The sequence below is a fragment of the Lissotriton vulgaris genome, chromosome 1_2 (assembly GCF_964263255.1).
Source record: "Lissotriton vulgaris chromosome 1_2, aLisVul1.2, whole genome shotgun sequence".
Lineage (NCBI taxonomy): Eukaryota > Metazoa > Chordata > Amphibia > Caudata > Salamandridae > Lissotriton > Lissotriton vulgaris.
Window position 1 is genome coordinate 92,960,538 of NC_141686.1, and position 22,315 is coordinate 92,982,852.

The following is a 22,315-nucleotide window of genomic DNA, read 5'->3' on the forward strand; positions in this document are numbered from 1 at the left end:
TTCGGCCGGCGTTGAGTGCGTAGAGGGTACTGGCATCATAGAGGAGTCTGGTGTTGTGGCATTTGTGGGGTGCAGGGGTTCTGGTGCTGGGCGTGGTCCAGGCGCAGACGGGCTTGCCTTTGGCTCGCCTTTGACACGGCCACTGCGCGGCCTCCATAAAAGGAGGAAAGGGAGGGAGGAGCAGCTGGTAGGCAGAAGCGGGGTGGCCAATGGGGATCAGGGGTGAGGGGCCACAGGGACGCAGCGGCAGGAAGGAAGGAGCGGGAGACGGCGGCAGGCAGCAGGAGGAAACGAGGCGGCTGGCGGCTGTGTGGTCGCGTGGGGAGCGACTTGCCTGCGAGCAGGGTCAAAAGTCGCTCCTATGCCACTGCGCAGCCCCCTTGAGAGGTGGAAAGGGAGGGAGGAGCAGCTGGGAGGTGGGAGCGGGGGGTCAATGGGGATCAGGGGGCAGGGCCGCAGGAACGCAGCGGCGGGATGGAAGGAGCGGGAGACGGTGCCAGGCAGTAGGGAGACTGCGCCAGGCAGAAGAAGGAAACAATGCAGCTGGCGGCTGTGTGGTGGCGTGGGGAGCGACCTGCCTGCGAGCAGGGTCAAAAGTCGCTCTCACACTACTGCGCAGCCCCCTTAAGAGGTGGAAAAGGAGGGTGGAGCAGCTGGGAGGCAGGAGCGGGGTGGCCAATGGGGATCAAGGGTATGGGCCGCAGGGACGCAGTGGCGGAAAGGAAGAAGCGGGAGACGGTGGCAGGCAGCAGGGAGACGGCGGCAGGCAGCAGGAGGAACGAGGCAGCTGGCGGCTGTGTGGTGGCGTGGGGAGCGACCTGCCTGGGAGCAGGGTCAAAGGTATCAATATGATGGTTAGAACACAATATTATAGTGCTGCCATTTTAGAAAATGGCAGAAGGGTTACTCTGAGAAGTTATTTTCTGTCTTTATAAGACAACTTGACCCCCAAACCTATGTTTTGACTCCAAAATGAAGTATATAGGTCTCATGGTTCCATAAATATTACATCATCACTTCAACACAACAGCCGTTTTTTAAATGTTGTCCAGAAATATTCAGCTCATATTAGCAATGTCTACCCAAGCTAAATGACTTCTCTGATGATACAAAAACACAAATAAAAATTAAAAATCTATGGACAACAATTTTTTTATAGAGGTATATCAAGGGGGAACATCACTTACAACTCATTTTTTACAACGCACTACCATTACATCGCAACCATTACAACGCATACCATTACAACGCATTGCGCTGGGGGCGCTCTAGGATAGGGAATATATTTAATTTACTATCCAACACCTTCCCTGCTATCCACGGGGACTGGAGTTGGAATAGTAAATGAAATAATTCACTATCCAGCGCCTAAAAGCATTATGCGTTGTAATGGACTGCGTGGTAAAAACCGCGTTGTAAAGGCATGCGATGTAAAAGCATGCGTTGTAGTGACACCAATCCATATCAAGGGGCCAGGACTAAATATAATCATGCACAAAATATGATTCCCCATCATCTAGTCAATCCTGCCATAGACTGTTCTACTGCCACATAATTGCTTATTTTGGTCATAGTTTCAGGACCGTCCATCTTGGGAATTGCATTCTAAAGGTCCGTTCTTAAATTGGAATCACTGAACTCCCTCACAAACATCTTCCACTTTTTATGCCAGATTTCAGTTGCTTTGGCTTTCATCTCTGAGGGCATTGTGCTGTACCTGTAAATGAAGAGAAAAAACTGGTCAAGCCTAGTCTTGCAACACAGGATTTCTCAAAAGCAACACATTCTGTAGATTAAAACCCTCAAGTTAATATTTTATCCAGTCAGAATCAAATAGTTTTTTTAGATAAAGGAAAATAGAAAATACAGATTAGTATAAAAAAATGTTTATTGATGTTCTAACTAGTAAAAATGCGTTAAAGAAACATCTGAAGGCAGGTTAATGGAGAAGTGGGCGTGGTACCCATTGTTAGAGGAAGTGTTAGGTTTACCCAATCGGGACAACTGGGGCTAGAGTAGCAATGGGGGTGTCACCACCTTAAGAGGACATGGTATCTGAGATGGAAATAAGCTATTGTGTGGGGTAGAGAGCAGTGGTGTTCAGTGACAAGTGTAGTGTTAATACATGTCAAACACCAGTTACATGAACATGTACTTACCATAATATGTAGTGTTAGGTTATAAACTGGCACAGGAGGAGAAAGGGGGTTGGGAGCACACTAAGTCACATCCCGGCACAGTTAGCCCTTTGCATCCTAGTAAATCCAATACAAAATTAGTGCTTATTTGAAATTTTGCTGTAGTTTTTCACCAAAGTTGGTGTAGACATTGCTGTATATCTCTAGACACGTGTTTTCTGGGTTCAGCCCACCATCAGTAGAGAGCAGCAGTGGTAGAAAGCAAAACAAAGTCATTTGGGGTTGCTGCAAATGCTCACAAATTCATCTCAGGTCACAGTACCACTCACAGACACACAAGTGCATCTCCAAAGCTCGTCACCTTGCTGGGTCAAGGGAGCCTTTTGAACAGAAAGGGGGTTGGGGAATTCGCAGCACTAACCTACACCAACTTTGGTGAAACACACAGGCAAAAATTCAAGTAAGCATTTAAAGTTCAAGTTCAAGTTCGGAATTTGTATAGCGCGCTACTCACCCAGAGGGTCTCAAGGCGCTTGAGGGAGGGTGTGTGCATTATTTATCGAATAGCCAGGTTTTTAGCTGTTTTCTGAAGGAGAGGTGGTTCTGTGTAAGGCGGAGGTGAGAGGGGAGAGAATTCCAGGTTTTGGCCGCTAAGTAGGAGAAGGATCTTCCTCCCATGGTGGATCTATGGATGCGCGGAATTGCGGCGAGGGCTTGATTGGATGAACGTAGTTGGCGGGTGGGTGTGTAGAAGGACAGTCGTGTGTTGAGGCATTCGGGTCCTAGGTCGTAGAGGTCCTTGTGTGCGTGGGTGAGGAGACGGAATGTTATTCTCTTGTTGACTGGGAGCCAGTGGAGGTCTTTCAGGTGACCAGAAATGTGAGCTTGACGGGGGATGTCCAATATGAGTCTGGCTGAGGCGTTTTGGATGCGTTGGAGTTTTTTCTGTAGTTTGGCTGTGGTTCCGGCGTAAAGGGTGTTTCTATAATCCAGTCGGCTAGTGACCAGTGCGTGGGTGACTGTCTTTCTTGTTTCGGTGGGGATCCAACAGAAGATTTTTTTGAGCATGCGAAGGACGTTGAAGCATGAAGATGAGACGGCGTTGACTTGTCTGGTCATCGAGAGGGAGGAGTCTAGGATGAAGCCCAGGTTACGTGCATGATCTGTGGGTATGGGTGCTGTACCCAGGGCCGGTGGCCACCATGAGTCGCCCCAGGCAGAGGGGGATGATCCTAAGATGAGGACTTCCGTTTTGTCCGAGTTTAGTTTTAAACGGCTGTTCTTCATCCATTCGGCTACTTCTTTCATTCCTTCGTGTAGATTGGTTTTGGCGGTGTTTGCGTCTTTGGTGAGGGAGAGGATCAGCTGGGTGCCGTCTGCGTAGGAGATGATGTTGAGGTTGTGTTGTCGCGCAATGGATGCGAGGGGACTCATGTAAACGTTGAAGAGGGTGGGGCTGAGTGAAGATCCTTGTGGTACGCCGCAGATGACTTCGGTGGCCTCTGATTTGAATGGGGGAGGCGGACTCTTTGGATTCTCCCGGCGAGGAACGAGATGATCCAGTCCAAGGCTTTTCCTTGTATACCGACGTTGCTGAGGCGTTGTATGAGGGTGTTATGTCAGACTGTGTCGAAGGCGGCGGAGAGGTCAAGTAGGATGGGGGCAACTGTTTCTCCATTGTCCAATAGAGTTCGAATGTCGTCTGTTGCTGCAATGAGGGCGGTCTCGGTGCTGTGTTTGGCACGGAAGCCGGACTGTGAGGGGTCGAGGGAATTGTTGGATTCAAGGAAGGCGGCGAGCTGACTATTGACGGCTTTCTCGATGACTTTGGCAGGGAATGGGAGGAGTGAGATGGGGCGGTAGTTCTTAAGTTCAGAGGGGTCTGCTGTGGGTTTCTTCAGAAGGGCGCTGAGTTCGGCATGTTTCCAGTTTTCTGGGAAGGTAGCGGAGTTGAAGGAACAGTTGATGACATCGCGGAGATGGGGTGCGATGATGGAGTCTGCTTTGTTGAAAATGTGGTGAGGACATGGGTCGGTTGGCGATCCTGAGTGGATGGAGTTCATCAGGCGGATGGTGTCTTCAGTGGTGATTGGGTTCCAGGCGCAAAGGTTGTGAGAGATTAACCATAATGCTAAGGGGCGAACTATGCTGGGAGGTCAAGCAGTGTGCTCCCATGTCCCTTGTGTTTGAAAAGACCTTCAGGAGGAGTCAAAGTTGTACAAAGAGCGGGCGTCTTCCTGTACCTTTCCTCCTGTTCTGCATGTTAAGCTGAATGTGTGCACTGGAACATGTCAGCCTAGGGCATCAATCTTGAGAACACAATTGCCCCCAGCTAAATACCAAAATGGAGTCAATACACTGCTATGATGAGGCATGGTGAGCAGTTGAAATATGCAAAAGCATTTAAGTGTTTTCAGTATTTTTTTGTTTACTATCATATTGGAAATCATAGCGAGTGACAAGATTTAAGGCATTGGATAATTAGTGTCACAATTGAAAAGTCATTGTTAGGAGTCACATTTGAGACTGAAGAAAAAAAAGATTTCAACTGGCATAAAAAGTGGCACACAAGAAGGCCCATAACATCAAACAAATCTCCTATCAGTTCCTACTCAAACAAACAGGCGAACAATAACAACTAAAAGGTAAGTAATATCGTACTGAATTTACTAGAGTACATTTTTCAGAGATATTCGTTAATAGAACCTGTGACTATTACCTTTAATTGAATGTACATCTTGGCATGGACTTTTTGAAAACAAAAGGAACACAAACAGCATAAAATATCAGATAATAGTTTTTTTTTTATAAAAGAGAGGTTAAAGTACTGCTCTAAAAAAAGTGATGATATATGTATACCAGGAAGCACTTTAGTATTTAACATACAATGTAATGATTTGAATATTTCACCATTATTAAAGCAGTTCCCATGCAACAAATACCAGTGTAAGTATGTACACAAGGTTGTAACATATCTTGAAATTTCAAATCTTCATTTTATGATTAAAATACATGATACAGGCAAATGGTTTAAATGCATATGTTATTTAGTTCTGAACTGTCTGTGAAAACAACAGTGAATCACTGCTTATCTAATGTTTTATAAAATAATGAGGCCTTGTACATTGACATGACCATAAAGACAGAATTAGAGGTTTGGGACTAAAAAGAGGTTAAGAAGACGAAGATGGTGGATAAGGTGGGGAGACCTCAGAGTGAAGGACAAAATAGTTTGTGGTGGGGATGTCGCCTCAAGGACGTCTGAAAATTCTTCTGGCAATGAGAGACCCCATTCAGCATGTGAAAGTAAGACACACTCTGAGTGATGTTGAGTCCATCAAGCATGGAGCAACTAAAATGTAAGTTTCCACATGAGACTTAGGAACAAATGAAGGATCATCTATGCTATTTTTTCACTTACTCTTTCATCCTATTTTTCTTGGGATGATCATGATATATCACTTTCTTCAGATAAGGATGTTGTGTCTTAAGGAAGACCCATTCTAAGTTTACAACCAAATAGCAGTTTGGCCAGAGATTTCCTGGTAATCTTTTGTGGGGTATCTGGCTACCAGCATAACATTCTTCAGAATGGCTATGAAGGGCATGTCGATTCCAATAACCTAGTGCCCAAGTGGTGTGATTTTGCAGTGATGGACGCCCATACATTTAGCAAATTCCTTTACCGCTTGGCCACTGAATGGTGGCCCATTATCAGATTCAACAACTATGGGGATGCTGAATGTTGAAACTATCTTATTTAAAGCAGCAGCAACTGTGTCTATGTGTTGCAAACAGCCATGACGTCAAGGAATCTGAAGTGTTCATCAGTAACCATGAGTCTATTTGACCAAACAAAAAAATGCATGGTGACTTATTCCCAGATCTCCCTGAGTATGTCTGACATTGCGAGGAGTATTATGTTTCCTCAGAGCCTGGCGGACACAAAGGTGCCAGGCCTCTGTTCCACCATTTGTGAATGGAAACTGCACCTTTTATTTCAACAGTCTCTTATGAAGTTGTTCATCTTCTTGTAGTGCCAATGCTTGGGGAATGGTGGCGTGAGTTCTTCTGAGAAATACACCAATCCTTTGAGCTGCAAGCTGACCCTTCATGTGCCGAAAAGCTTGCAATTCTTGGAGAATTGTGTGTAGATGCACCTTTTTGACTCTTTCCAACTCTTACCATCATTAAGTATTGATTAGTTCAGACACTGCTCGAGCAATGAAATCTTCCCATAAGGCCTTGAAAATGTTGACTTTGTCCAATGAGAAGGGATGAGCTTGCTGAAGATTATACTACTGTGCATATGAAGTGTTTTGCCTGAGTTGTCTAAAGGGAAAGGTAAAAAATAAATAATGGGATTTTATCCTTTTAAATCTTGCGAATAATGGTTAAGTAATAGTTTTGCAATCTCAGGCCATACTGCTTGATGTGAGGGGAGTATCGTTACTCTATGATAAGTCACCTCTGTGAAGGCCTTCTCACGAACAAATGGGAAGGCTCTTAGGCCCTTGTGGCATCCACACATTTCTTCTGTGTCTGGACATATTTATGTTCTGCGCTTGGGCAGTTGGTATATCCAGTGAGCCACATAGGTGCCTCAAGTTCAAGATCATGATCATGGCACCAAGGTCAATAAGACAGGTATTGGCAATAACGTCTGTGTGCAAAATAAGCCATGTTCTCTTCTTTAGCAATGGAGGACATAACTGTTTCGAATTGGGGGCAATCTAAGGGGCTCATTAGGATGTAGGGCGGATCGCCACCACCTGCATGGAGGTGGCGATCCACCGTACATCCTACCCCGCCCGTCACACGATTCCCACCACAGCGGACGGGAAGACCATCCGCCGCTTTTCAGCCTAGATGAGAAGTCGACCGGGCGGAAAAGGGTTTAATATGGTGGCGGTATTTGCTAGACATCGCCATCCATATCAGGATGCAGGCGGGGTCAGCCTTTACGTGGAGGCATTGCCGACACGGAAAGGCTGCGGATTTCAAGATGTTGGGCGGGCACATGGGGGTTACCTATGGTACTCCCCTGCATGTGCATGCACAACATGGCAGGAACCGTGCCTGGCAGGTGCTGCTGAAAGCACTGCCCACCGCAATGTTAAAAATGCAGGAGGTGCCCCCCAGTGTGGCGGGTGCATCCTAATCTCCCTCACGGGACCCCCCCACAGATGGCGGGTGGTCCCATTTTCCTTAAGGATGGCGGGCCGATTTTGTCCCCCCGCCATCCTAATGATGCCCTAAGCGTCTGGTATTTTTGTGAGGTCTTCTGCTACTTGTATAGATCAAGGCACTTACACTATTATATTATAAATGACTTGAATTGCTTTTTTCATTTTATTTGTGTAATACCGCAAACTCCTGATTTGTAAGCCCCAGCACTCTTGATAGCCTTGTAAACTGGTCAACACTTCCCTAATGTATTTACATACAACTTTAAAGTTTTAACATACTTATCGTTCAGTTTATTTGATCCAATCACATTCATAAGCAATAAATCTATGCAAAATATAATAGCCAACTGCCAGTGATGACTGAATCTCAAGGCTTCCAAACAGCAAGCGAGCAGAAGCGATCTCTTCTTCCAAGCTGCAATAAATGACACTCTGTAGAATGTCTAAGGAATATTGTTTTTGGTAGTGTCTGTCAAGAAGGGAGTTATGAAGACAATGCACCTAAGTGACAGAGTTTAAGGTAAATAGAGTCAAATAATGAGACTTACTTCAGGGAGTTTAAAGCCAGTTGCTTTAAGGTTTTCAGGTCGCTCTTCATACCTCCAATACCCATGAAGACTTCATAGAAATCATATGACAAGCCTTTGGATCCGAAGAAGGGGGGATTGTCATTGCTGATCACAACAGGGTGCCCTTGAGCCATGAGAACTGCCGCTGGGTGGTTCCTCAGATCTGACACCAGCATCAGAACCTGTTAAAGGGAGAGTTAATTTAAATTTTTACAAATTTTACAGATTTTTTCAGGATAAGTAGCAAGAAGAGGTGTGTTGATTTGACCCCTTCTGTGCTGCGCGAATTTTGCTGCGGTGAAAGCACTGCCCACCGCAATGTTAAAAATGCAGGAGGTGCCCCCCAGTGTGGCGGGTGCATCCTAATCTCCCTCACGGGACCCCCCCACAGATGGCGGGTGGTCCCATTTTCCGTAAGGATGGTGGGCCGATTTTGTCCCTATGGACCTATGGAACCATGACGGAACGGTTCCGTCATAAGCACAGGCCAACTTACGCTCATGACGGAACCGTTCCGTCATGAGCATGGAAGGGGTTAAGGGGTATGACATTTATTTCCATGTTCTGAGATTAAGACAATTTTCTCAGTGAAAGTTAGGGAAGAGTAGACCATTTTGAGAGTGTAGACGTACCTGGGCCAGCCAGCCCATTGAAGGTAATTCAGTACAATGTAGCTGATAGAAAGAACATATAGGAGTTGATGCCAAGATAATCAAGCATGAGGGAGTGGGCCTGGTGGGTGTGTGTCCTTTAACTTGCCCCTAAACCAGTTCTCACTGAAGTCCACTCCCGTGGTCTCCCCGTCTCCAGTGAAGGTTGTAGCTTCATCACCTTGGACACTTTCAGACTCTGAAAGAGGATAAGTGGTGTCCCAGTAATTGTCTGGTTGCCCGTACACAGGCTTAGTCTCTGCTCCCTCCTCTTATTCTAGCTAAGGGTGGTTATGGAGAACTTAATCTGCTCACTTTTGTGTTTACATAAGAAAGGTTATTAGGAGTACAGCATAGGATATCAACCCCTGGCAAGTGCTGGTCAAATGCCTCACCCACTAGATTACAGAATTTTCGTCATCCCACAGAGCATTCAATGACCAGTACCCTTGATCATGAACCTCTCCTTCCTTAAACATCAATAAAGATGCAACTATACATATACAAAAATAAATGCATAACCATGAAATGAAATAAAACCTGTATAACACTTAATATGTTACAGTTCAAGCCTGAAACCATTGATCACCCAACACATGCAAAACATACTCATCCAACTTCTTTTATTTTAAAATTCACATGACCACTAGTTCTTTTTCCTCTGGCCGACATTGGTTTATAACTCACACAACCATTAGTACTCCTCCCTCCCCCCCGCATTTATATCAAACCATCAAGACTACTCTTTTCTGTGTTCTTCTCTTTCCACCGCTGAAACTACAACTCATTACAACATGTGGCCTTCCTAGCATTCCACCACCTTCCATCACTCAACAAAATCATATTTCTTTTCACCCTCTTTATTCATTTTGTGTTAGACCATTTGGAACGGCCCATCGTACGAGTAGTCCCTACAACATGTTCTTAACAAATATCCTCCATTAAACGTCTTAGGCATTCTTTTCATCTTACTAATATGTCTATGTACATATTGATTCTGGTATCTTTCCACCCTTTTACACAGAGCCTGTTTATCCAGGACTCTAAAATTCTCTCTTTCATCCCCACTGAGAACGCCGACATGCAAGCCACTCTTCCTTTGAGCAGGAAAAATAGTTTTCCCCCTTAACAGTATGCAGCATGGTTCAGTAATTCCACAACATGTTTTTCACCTTTTGTCACAAATTAAACCTCCCACCTATTGTCAACTGAATACACTCACCGACAAATGGTTGCAACACTCAAATAATCCAGTTCCAAGCAGGTGATAAACTGGAGTTCTGAAATGCCTAATCCCCCCTTTTTTTAAGAAAGGATTCAAACTCAGTCACAAATTGTGGAACATCGTCTGAGATGATTTCTGCTGGACAACCCTTCCTCCTGGTCACTTCTTCACAAAATGATATGACCTTGGAAGACTTTACCTCACTCACGCGGCGCGAATTCTCGCGCTGTGCTGAAGGTTCTAATGAGCCAATAGGCTCATGACGGAACGGTTCTGTCATGAGCACAGCTCAACCGATGCTCATGACGGAACCGTTCTGTCATGAGCATCGAAGGGGTTAACGTTTATATTGCCCCTCTCTCAGCGCTGCTTAGAAAGTTAGGGTTCATCCCGATCTCTTACGCGGATGACACCCAACTTATCCTATCTTACAAGAAAGGTACTCCTGACATCCAAAATATGTTCAAGGAAGGGATGAGAGCCATAACATCTTGGATGAGCAGTTATTTCCTGCAGTTGAATGCAGGAAAGACTGAAGTAATACTCTTCAAGATGCGATCAACAGCTGGTCCCCTAGATGGTGGCCTGATGATTTGGGGCCATCGCCTCTGCCAAAGACAGTTTTTAAAAACTTAGGGGTGCTAATGGACAAAGATCTTAACATGGATGAAAACATAGCTGCAACCAAAAGAGCTTGCATCTATGCACTTAGCCTCCTTCGCAAGGTCTTTCACTTTTTACCCGTATCTACACGTAAAACCCTGGTTCATGCCCTGGTACTCAGCTGCCTAGACTTCAGCAACTCTCTGCTGATCGCCGCTTAGAAATCAGTACTGCAAGGTCTTCAGGTGGTCCGGAACACAGCCGCACGCCTGGTAACAAGTGCCCCTTACCATGCATCCTCACTCCTCCTGTTGCGTAAGCTTCACTGGCTGCCTGTTCGCAAAAGAATACATTTTAAAATCTGTTGCATTGTTTTCAAAGGCATAAACCAGATGGGCCCTGCCTATCTTGCAGACAAGCTAATGCGTTACATACCACCTCGCTCCCTTCATTCCGAAGGGAAGGGCCTGCTCATTGTCCCGCGTATAAGGCGAGCCAGGTTGGGAGGAAAATCTTTCTCCTACCTGGCCCCCAAACTGTGGAATCAACTGCCTCCTGAGATTCGTTTCACCACTAATTACCTAGGCTTCAGAAAGAAGCTCAAAAAGCTACTTTTCTAACTTTGTTACTCATTCCAACTGCTGTCCTCAGCGCGGAAATACCCCATTCGGGGTGATTCCGGCGCTTTATAAATGATGTAAATAAATAAAATAGGCTCAGGAGAGCCCGGGTGCTCACTAAATCACAACGCTGCATTGCAGCGTTGACATTGGGTCAGGGGAGCCTGGGTGCTTCCTGCTTCCACAAAAGCCAGGAAGTGGAAGAGAGGATGGAGAAAAGGTATCGGCCAGCCGCATCCAGGTAAGTGTTTTTTTACGTAGTTTTAATCCCCTCACTCTGCTCTCCCCTGCACCCCGTGCTCTTTTGGTAGCAGCCCCTACTGTACCTAGCACATACTTATTGTCAAAGGTGTATTCTTGCAACCTATACAACCATTTTGCCACTTGAGGAGATGCTCTAGCTACGCCTGTTTTTTAAAACAGATCTACAAATGGCCTATGGTCAGTGCGCAAGGCAAAATGATCCCCCATATATATTTCCTAGAATTCTGTGCCCTCCATCAGTACACAAATACTTCTTTTTCAATAGTTGAATATGTGCCTACCACTACCTTCAATGTTTGTGATGTGAAGGCCACTAATCTTTCTTCTCCATTCTGGTTTTGCATGAGTACAGCGCCTACCCCATACGCAGTGGCATCAGAAACTACGATAGTTCTGGCACTTGGATCTAATAGTTTTAATGTCACTGCCTTAATGATTGATTCTTTGATGTCCTTGAATGTATTCTCACACTCGATCGAACATCCACCTTAACAAAGAATGCACCTTATTTGAGAAGTGTGTCACAAACTTTGAATAATATTCTGCTAGACAGAAAAAGGAACATTATGTTGTTTCATTCCTTTGGTGAAGGTGCCCTCTCAACTTTGGTTTCACTCCTTCCCCTGGTAGGCTATGTCCCAAAAAATCTACGTCATCCACTTCAAAATTACACTTCTCAAAACCAATTACCAATCCAGATTGCTCCATCTTATTCAACATGCACTCCAGCACCCTATTATGTTGCATTACTGTTGAAAAGTGGATTATTAGTAGGGTCAAATGCATATCTGCAACTGGCAAAAAGGCCACGAACACAGTATAGGGCTCAGAATAGGTCTTAGAAAATTATCCCAGACTCAACCCTTGGTCACTTGGCTACGAGCAAACATTCTTAACTTCAAAGACATGTGCATTTTGTCGAGGCTGGGCAGGTGTGATTTCTCCCCATATCTACTGTCGAAAATTAGCTATGATGCTTGATGGAGGCCTTTGCATCCTTTACTTTCATGGGCGCAATCCCCGTGACCAGGAGCTTCTTTCTCATCATCTGCTGCTCTGATCGGTGTCTGACCTTTTATACACACACAAGAGGCATGTGAACTCGCATAGAAGCCCCCCCACCCGTTTGGCCCCGCCACTGACACTAGCGGTGCGCACCGTCTTCCCGCCCTTTACACACTATGATGGACAGCTCACTCGAGGGACCCCGGCGCCCTTTAGTGCAATGGCAAAGTTAATCAGCCAAAAAAAATGTGTGCTTTGTCGAGGCTGGGAAGGTGTGCATTCTCCCCATATCTACAGTCGAAAATTAGCTATGATGCTTGATGAGGCCTTTGCATCCTTGACTTTCACGGGCGCAATCCCCATGACCAGGAGCTTCTTTCTCGTCATCTGCTGCTCTGATCAGTGTCTGACCTTTCATACACACACAAGAGGCATGTGAACTCGCATAGAAGCCCTCCCCCGTTTGGCCCCGCCACTCATACTAGCGGTGTGCACCGTCTTCCTGCCGTTTACACAGTATGATGGACAGCTCACTCGTGGGACCCCGGCGCCCTTCTGTGCGATGGCAAAGTTAATCATCCCAAAAAAATGTGTGCTTTGTCGAGGCTGGGCAGGTGTGTGTTCTCTCCATATCTACTATCGAAAATTAGCTATGATGCTTGATGGAGGCCTTTGTATCCTTGACTTTCACGGGCGCAATCCCCGTCCCCAGGAGCTTCTTTCCCATCATCTGCTGCTCTGATCGGTGTCTGACCTTTTATACACACACAAGAGGCATGTGAACTCGCAGAGAAGACCCCCCCCCTGTTTGGCCCCGCCACTCACACTAGCGGTGTGCCCCGTCTTCCCGCCCTTTACACACTATGAATGACTGCTCACTCGAGGGACCCCGGCCAGCGCGATGGCAAAGTTACACACACATGGTCACTGGAGGCAACTCTTCTGGCCCTTTACGCAGCTGTAGTGTAGGAAAAGCAATATACATTTACCCAACGAGGTAGCACTTACTGATTAGCCAGTATAAAGTACTACAGTTAAGTATGGTGCAAATCACAAAAAAATCCATGATTTCACGGGGAAATCCGCCAATTTGCAGATTTTTTGCAATTTCGCGTGAATTCGCGAACTGCGAATTCGCAAAATTTGCCCATGCTTAAATCCAAGGCCGGCCAACCCTCACAGAATCTGGCCTGGTGAAGAGCATTGAGGGACCCCACGCGAAAAAGCTCTGTAAAAGTTTCTAAATCCGAATGAAGAAAAGGTGACTAGGAGCAACCGCTAAAGCCAAGCCACCTGTCTTCAACCGCGTGTTGGCCTGGATCTCTGGTTCGTCCCACTGGAACGCTCCGGAGGTCGGACGTTTATAAGTTTGACCGGGAGCTCATCGCAAGGTAATCCGGCGAAACCTCACCGAATCCGGACTGGCTGGGAGCTTCGAGAGACCCCAGGAAGAAAAGCTCCAGAAAAGTTTCTAAGTCAGAAGGTAAGAACTTTGACCGAGAACTACCGCGAGGAGTAGCCAGGCAGGGCTCTCTCAGGGTTGGCATGAAACTTTGACTTTGACCCGGTCTATCGCGACCAGATGTCCCGATAAGGTGCTATAGTTTTCTTTGGGCTAGATATTGCTAAATCTTTGAAAACTCACATCTCCGGTTCCCTATATTGATTTTTGTTGTTTTGGTGTCATTTTAAAGATAAAAGTATTACCTATTTTTATAAATTGGTCTGGAATTTTAATTGTGCATTGTGTTAACTTCAACTTGTGCACCTGCTGCTGTAATCCTGTAAGTGCTTCCATGAAAATATGTCCTGCTTGCAAATTCGCGGATTTAGATTTCACCCACTCCTGGTCAAACTCTGGAAGTAGGACCTACAGAGTTTTTCAGCAGGACAAACCTAGACGGCAGGCTGGCTCGCGGTTGAAGACAGGCAGCTTGGCTGGCCAGTTTGAGTCACTCACCTTATGGAGCTTTTTTCAAAAGTTGCTCCAAAGTTCTCCAGAGTTCTGTAACTTCTTCCTGAGGTTACCCAAAGGGTCCCAAAGTTCCAAGATGGTTCTTGAAAGTTGAGGATTTAAGTCGCACATCTACTTGGACTGTGACAAAACCCTTACAAATCCACTGATCGTGCTCCAGGTTGAAGATTCTCGGTGGTGATGTTCCAGGTGAGCTCTGTTAACCTGTAGCTAGCAGGGAGTCCACTCTTTAGTCATTTTACAGCAAGGTTGTCCACAGGGCTCTAGTTCTAGATGGTGCAAAAAGTGCAATCTTCAGAGTGCAGACCTTAGGAAATACACATCAAACTTCTCAGCATGGCCCTTCTTGCTTTGTTAGGTTTCAAGCAACAGATCTGGGAGGCACTGCCCGTTTCAGATACTTATTCCAAGTTCTCTGGGTCAGGTAGGAGGTCACTCCTGTCCAGTCGGGTGCACCAAAGATATGACCACATCCTGCAAAATGTGGTCCTATTTTGTACCAGAGTGCACCAATTCTTCCAAAGTCACCATGGCTGATTTTCCAGTAGGGAGAGAAGAGGTGACTAAACACACCCCTAGGATGGCTAATCTCCAAAGTCTCTCCCCCTTGCATCTGCTCATTCCTTCCTTAAGCCTAGCATCTGGCTGGGTTCAAAAGAGTAGAATTGTAAATGACACTGGTGTCTTCCCCTTTCCTTGAAGTCTATTGTTTACAACTCCTACCCCTGCTCTGGCATTCCTGTGTAACAGAAGACTGCTTTCCCAACAAAGCTGGTCAACCCCAGGGGCTCTTCATCACCTCTTCTAAGAAGCCTGGCTAATCCGCTTAACTCTGATCAATCAGGACAGACCACTAGAAGGCTGAATCTCTGGGCTTACAGACAAGAAAGTCTTATAACTGCTTGCCTCTACATTTTAAGAGAAATTAATCAATATCATATTGTTGAGTTTATTAATACAATTCTGGGAAGTCTTTGAATGGTATTTTTAGCCTTCTCCTATCAAGAGTTAATAGTTAATTACTTCTTGTCATGTTAACCTATGTGGCAGGGGATTTGCAATGGGAAAAATGACTTGGGCCATTTTCCAGCATCAGGACTTCTAAAAACATATTTTATAAGCATTCTGCCATTATCTTCAGGACCCCCCCCCCCTCCCATCCCTAGAACACCTAGGGGAGACTTTAGGGGTTCTGAATATGTAGAAATATTGCAGATCCTCCCTCCACAGTGTTCCTAGCACTAAAGTTGATTTATTTTGTGCAGCACTTTATCACAATGTGGGGAGTGAAATGTGCAAATTTCCTTAACCCATGGCATATAAAACTCATGTTATAAGGGTCTGCCTTATAAATATTTGACCCTCCACCCCTGGGACACCTTGGGAAGACCCAAACATTGTAGGCTATCCATTGTTATTTGCACCAAACATCAAAGTCGAATTTGGGTACCATTTACTTTTTTAAAGCAGTCCTGCAAAACAAGGCTACCTTTAAACTGACCACAGGCTCAGCGGTGCACACATGCAAGTGCAGAAAGGGCTCCTGGCCTACAGACTGCCATGCCATACTATATGCTAGGGACTTAGATGTAGTGTCAATACCCATGCCCTATTAGGTACGAGGGACTTATAGGGTAGGTCATGCCAATTACAGGGTTACCGCAACCCATAGTGTACCCTAGTGTATGTAGGTGTTTTCACTGTATTCTAAGTGTCGCTTTCAGTATAGCACTGGCCCTAGGCATGGTTAGGCAGAACCCAGGGTCAGTAGAACTCAGTTACCACCAGTGCCAGTCAGCAAAAGGTTGGGGGCTGCCAAGGGCACAGGAAGACTTTGCAATCATATCAGAAACCCACACTAGAATATCTTCCTGGAACCACCTGACATTTATTAAACCTGCCAACACACCTTTCCTCACACTATGGAATACCGCGGATGCTGGTGCCAGACCAAAAGGCATTCACACAAATTAATATGCTTCATGTGGTGTAAAGGAGGTCAGATGTTTAGAATCAGGATGCAGACATATCTGCCATCTCTCACTTCCGTCAACATCTCATTGATGTTTGGCAATGGACGGCGATCAACATATATACACTCATTCAGGTCTCTGAGAGTAATACGCATGCATAGTTTACTAGTACTTTCCTTGGCCAAAACTACTGGACTTAACCATATTTAATAGGTTCTATAACCTTTCATTCACACAATCTGACAAGCTCTTCCTTCAATTGATCCCGTAATGCTAATGGCACTTTACAAACCTTGTGTACTTTCGCTTTGACACTCTCAGTATAATGCAGTGTACAATATTTTTCAGGCTTCCTGATTTCCCTCTAAACATCTTTGGGAAGTTGGACCTCCAATTATCATGTTGACCTGTTCCATTAAAATCACTTGATCGGGATGATTTGAGTCTAGGATCATTCCCAACATGTGCTTTCCGGGCCAGCAATGATTTGCCCTTTTCACTACATACACTTTACCAGCAGTGCACCTAACTTTGAACTCTACATAAGCTGTGAAGTTCTACATCTGCTGATAACAATTCACATTTTCCCGCACTCTTCCACAGTGGTTGATCAACAAGTGTGTAAGGTGAACAGGAATCAGCCCATATCCAAACTTTTTTTCCATTAATTTTCGCCTCACACTTTGGTGGACTATAACCAGTTCCAACAGGAAACTTAACATCAAATGTAACCATGACTTCCACATTATCTTTCACACAACCTGTTTCACCATAATCTGATCCATCTCACTCTCTAAACCAATTCATGTATTGCTTGCCATCCTTTCTTACTTCCAACGTGCAAATGCTAGAAAAATGTCCCATTTTCGTGCACCTGTAGTATCTAGCTTTGGCAGCAGTACAAGAACCTGATTCTGCCAGATGTGTTGTACTGAATCATCTATAACACTTTTTACCTCTATCTTCAGAATATGTTTTTAGCACATTGAACTTGTTATTTATCACATTTTTCATTTGTGCAAACTTTGTTACTGTACTGACTTCCTTCCCTTCCAAATGCCCTTCATTCCCTTTCATTTGATCGCACTTCAATTCCTTAACATATACTATATTTTCAATGCACCTTACAATCTCAATAGAAGGATCCTTCAAACACAATAATTTTTCTGTTATATTTTCACATTACTGGTCCTGTTAATCCCCTAGTCGCATATTATTTCTTCTTGTAACTCCCTACATTTTACATGAAGCTGCCAAGGTCCTAAGTACAGCCCCATATTGTGCAATTGTCTCACCCAGTAGTTCAGCCTGTGAATTTCTTTTATGTCTTTCAACAACAATGCTCAATTTTCTACCAAAATATTTGATGCAGGCACATACTCATCAATCAACTCATTAGCATCTCCCTCACACCTCACACCCCGCATCTGTGTTCTCACTGTTACATGCCAACATTGATAATGTCTTTAACACTTTTCTGCCTTCAACACCTAAACAGTGTTTCAAAATTGCCAGCTGACATTTGGCCACATAAACATCCTCACCCTCTGCCTCCGAACATCTCTCAAATGATTCCTACCAATCTTCCCAAGCCATCAGGGCAATGCTGGATCTTGTCAAAACAGAGGTGGAGAAACAATATTTTGCACTGCCATTTTCCCCTTGCATACAATTTGGAAATAGCCTGGGTGAAGAAATAATAATAAAAATTGTCACCATAGTCTGGAAAAATAACAAACGTAGTCACCGTTGCCTTGGTACTTGACCAGGAAATATATTTGTTGGTAAATTCCAAGATTAAAACTTGTAAAGATGGGGGGCCGGTCCTTCTCCCATCTAGGCCCCAAATCTTGGAACGCATTACCTCTTGCCATGAAATTAGAGACTGATTTATTCTGTTTTCGGAAAAAACTCAAGACCCTGCTCTTTCCGTAAATCTGCCCCTCCACTCTAGTTTGCTCATCGCACAGCGCTGTGTCTTCTTTTCTTCTTGTGTCTATCCCTGATGCCGGGAAACCCACTGCGGGTAGCTGTTGCGCAATATAAGTTTAAATAAACAAAATAAATAAACGACTTCAAGATCCCAATGCTGTATTTCTTACTTGAGTCCTTTGGTTCCCAGGAACTATGACAGTGTTAAGCATTTTCTATGCAGAGTCCCTTTCTATTTTCATTTGCTTGGTATAGAAGTCTTCCCTCGATTCCTTTGACACTCCAGTGGAAGAGAATCTGACAGCACTGTTGGAAGTCCTTCCCCAATGCCCTTAACTCACGGATGAGCTGACAAGTAGCAGTCAGAACAAAAGACACAGATGTTCACACAGAGCAATCAGCTCCAGATGAGGGTTCTCTTCTTTAATCACTTGCCAAACTCTATGTCAGGACTGGAGGCTCCGATTATGCTTCTCATTTGTTTACTGTTTTTTATTTTCTCAGCAGCCCATAAAAGCAAAGTAACCAAAAATACTACAATACCCATGAATACACTTCCGGTCACATGACCAACCATCAAGAGTATCCCCCATATAATCTTTAGTCATTTTGACAGTATCTTCTTTCTTTGCTGCTCTGCAGCCAGTTAAGTGGATTCCCTTTATTTGTTCTTCAATCGGACATTGTTTATGGAGGTATACCTATTGCTTCTGATTGTTTATTGCTGTTTTATTCCTGTCTTCTATCGATTCTGCTTTGCAGAGCGACTTTGTTCATTGGGGAAATTTTACGCTGTTGCGCGTTTGTCACTTGCTTATTTACAGGTTTATGCGTCTTATTTTTCGTAGCGCTCGTGCCTTGGGAGCGCTCTGCCTCCCCGACCAGGTGCATTTGAGCCCACTTTGAGTCCCCGTGGAGAGGGAGATTAAACGGAACGAGGACGTGCTTCGCTCAGACATGTAGTCCTCTTTCTGTGTTGACAGGCGGCCTGCTCTGCTCATGCGCGGCGGCCCTTTTGCCCATTACGAAGCTGTTTTCAGGCTTGAATGAGCGTGGGAGCAGCGCTTTTAGTGCTCTTTCCCCACTTGCTTGCACCAAGCTCCCGGTGACGCCCCATCATACTTCTGAGTGGGGCTGAATTATTTATGCATAGGCTCTGCCTAGAGTGGATTTTAAAACGTGTTTCAAACAGTTTAAACATTTCTGTTTGCATATAAGTGCATTGGCTTGCCTGGGGTTTCTCCACTCCCCGTTATTGTTTTTCAGTTGCAACTGGTTACAGACCTTTCCTGTGTAAATTGAGACAGGCAGTCCTCCTGTGAGAAAGAGTGTCACTAAAGTGTGCAATTATGTCGGAATATTATTTTGAGGATAAATATTTTGAGGAGGAACCCCCTGGGTCCATGGAGCAGGACCTCTTTGAGGCGATAGACGCAGGAGTGCAGCACTTGGTAAATAGGGCCCTGGTGAGGGCCATAGAACCACTGAAGCATCATTTATGCACCTATGACCAGCAACAGAGCTGGCTCCCCAGCTCAGACAGTCGCCCTAGCACCAGTGGGAAAGGGTCAAAGAATACCCATGCAGCAGACTTAGAGAAGCTGGTCAAAGCAATGGCTAATGATCATGACTAAGGCACTTCCACTAAGAAAGCAACATCACTGAGTTACCTCAGGGAGATGGCAAGCGTCTGACCAGGAGGAGACCCCTAGACCCTCCAAAAAAATTAAGGAAAGAGCACCTTCTCAACCTAAGCTCCTAACCTTCAAGCCGGGGGAGATAGTACATCTCAGTTCCACTGCCTGGCTTCCACCTCCAGTGGTGTCTGAGAATGTTCAATCTCACCTTGTGCAGGCATTCGACAAGGATGTGAGAGCACGACTCAGATCGGAGTGCCCCAGACCTGACTTGACAGATAAAGTGGCGGAGATGCTGGAAGTAGATCCTTCCATGCTCACATATCTTAAAAAGTACTCCAAGGTCCCTAAAAAGGGCATAGACCAGGCATGGAGATCATGCCAAGACCAACATTTAGACTTGATAGGACCCCTCACTAAGATATTGGAGGTGGGCTTTCGAGCCAAGGAGTCCGCAATGGTTATTAACCCAGAAGAATTGATTGGATGGGCGCAATGGGTGGTCTGTCAGCTGGGAAACGCAAATTGAGCTATGTCCAGTGAGCGAAATTGCTCAGTACTTCTAAAACTTGATCCTAAATTGGCAGAGCTATCCTAGCTCAGGGTCTTCTCTTCGGCCAACCCTTTCTCAAGGAGTTGATAAAGTTTGTCACCACTTTTAGTGCTTTGGATAAGGCCCAGGGGTCCTTAAACAAGCTTTCTGCCCAGTTTTCGTTAGGACCGGGAGATACCGAGGGCAGTCGTTTGGCCGTGGTTACAGCCAAGGCGCCTGCTTGGTCAGTACCAGCAGGAACAAGGAGGCTACCAGGACTCCAGTTACAATGGTAACTCCTCCTTCTATCCGACCCGTCAAGCCAAGAACAGATTCCAGAACGGCAGATAAGGAGGAAATTAGGACGGTCAACAAGATACCGGAAATTCAGGTGAGACTGATACCGTCTATGGAAGTAATGTTGGGGGGGAGGATACCGTTTTTTCTGCACAATTGGCACATGATCTCGCAGGATGTATGGATCTTAGAAACAGTGCAGGGGTACAAGATAGAGCTTTACAATACCGCCAATCAGGTTTTTCCTCCACACCAAATATATTTCTCTCTACAAGATCAGGACTTTATCTTCGAAGAGATAAGATTCTCTACTAAGAAAGAAGCATAGTGGCCACGGACCCTAATCCCCTGGGCTTCATCAGCAGCATCTTCCTAGTCAAGAAGAAGGGGGTGGATCCAGGCTAGTTTTAAATCTAAAGGACTTCAATGGATGGGTAGTATATTGACATTTCAAGATGGAGGACATCCATCTCCTACGCAACCTCCTTCAGGAGAGGGAGAGGATGTTCCGGCTGGACCTCAAAGATGTGTATCTGTCTGTTCCCATATATGCACCATATTGACCTTATCTACAGTTCCACTGGCAGGAAGTGTGGTGCGAATACAGAGTCCTACCCTTAAGCCTCTCGTCCACACCTTGGTGATTCACGAAACTCCTTTGGCCAGTAGTGGAACCATTGAGAGCACTGGGAGTTCATCTGATTATATACTTGGACGACATCATCATCATGGATCTGTTTCCTCAACTAGTGATGATCCATCTAGAATGGGTGATCAATTTTTGCAGAGTCTCGATTTTATTATAAACTCACAAAAATCTATCTTAATTCCAACTCAATCGATCACATTTTTGGGTTTTCTGGTCGACTCAAGGAGTCGTCAACTCCTCTTGCCAGCTCAGAAGATCAGGTCTATCAAGAGAGAGTTGAGGTTGAAGCAAAGTGTGTCATTGAGATCTGTAGCCCTGATCATCGGTGTTAGAACTGGCATCATTACGTGAGACTTCCTTCCATTTTTTACTAATTTCCTCCTCTGTTTTTGATATGTTTTGCTGGTTACATGTTTTTTGGCACTGTGCCACTGCTATTCAGTGCCACAGTGCAAGTGGTCCCTATGTTAAATTGTTGTACTGATTAGTGACTCCATGATTTGGTTATTTGATTTACTTGTCAGACCCTAGTACAGTGCATCAAGGTGGGCTTGTAGCACTGGTTGTGCCACCCACAGAAGCAGCTCGTAAAGTGTGTCTTAGGCCTGCCATTGCAGAGCCTGTATGCAGTCTGTGACTGCCATGTCAACTTGGCAAGTGCACCCACTTGCCAGTCCCTAAACCTTCCCTTGTCTTCATATCAGACAACCCTATGGTAGGGTAGGCCCAAGGGCAGGGTGCATTGTCAGTATAAGGTAGGACATGCCCTGGTGTTTGTGGCATGCCCAAATAGTGAATTGCAGCCATTTTCGTTTTTCACTATTGCAAAGCTACCTGCTCCCCATAGGCCAGAATGGGCAGTTTGATTATTACAATTTATAATCCTAACTGACTCAGGGAACGTGGCAGAAATTCGAATTTAGTATGCCCGAACTCAGAATGATAAAATACATCTTTTAGTAAAATTGGTTTTAACATTCTGGGCCATATGTAGGTAAATGGCATTTACAGAATCGTAAATACCGAATTTTACCGATTCGGTATTTACAATTCGGTA

General features: G+C 45.1%; 1 protein-coding gene across 1 annotated transcript in view; it reads right to left on the reverse strand.

Moving 5' to 3' along the window:
* Positions 1-818: 818 nt before the first annotated feature.
* LOC147733977 (adenosine deaminase 2-like) overlaps positions 819-22,315 on the reverse strand; it is a 525,029-nt gene continuing 503,532 nt past the window's right edge. The window contains exons 9-10 of the mRNA XM_086952883.1: positions 7,876-8,078; positions 819-1,717 (exon numbers count right to left, since the gene is read on the reverse strand). Coding sequence (XP_086809009.1) covers positions 1,606-1,717; positions 7,876-8,078 — 315 coding nt within the window. The 3' untranslated portion in view covers positions 819-1,605. The remainder of the gene's footprint in view (positions 1,718-7,875; positions 8,079-22,315) is intronic.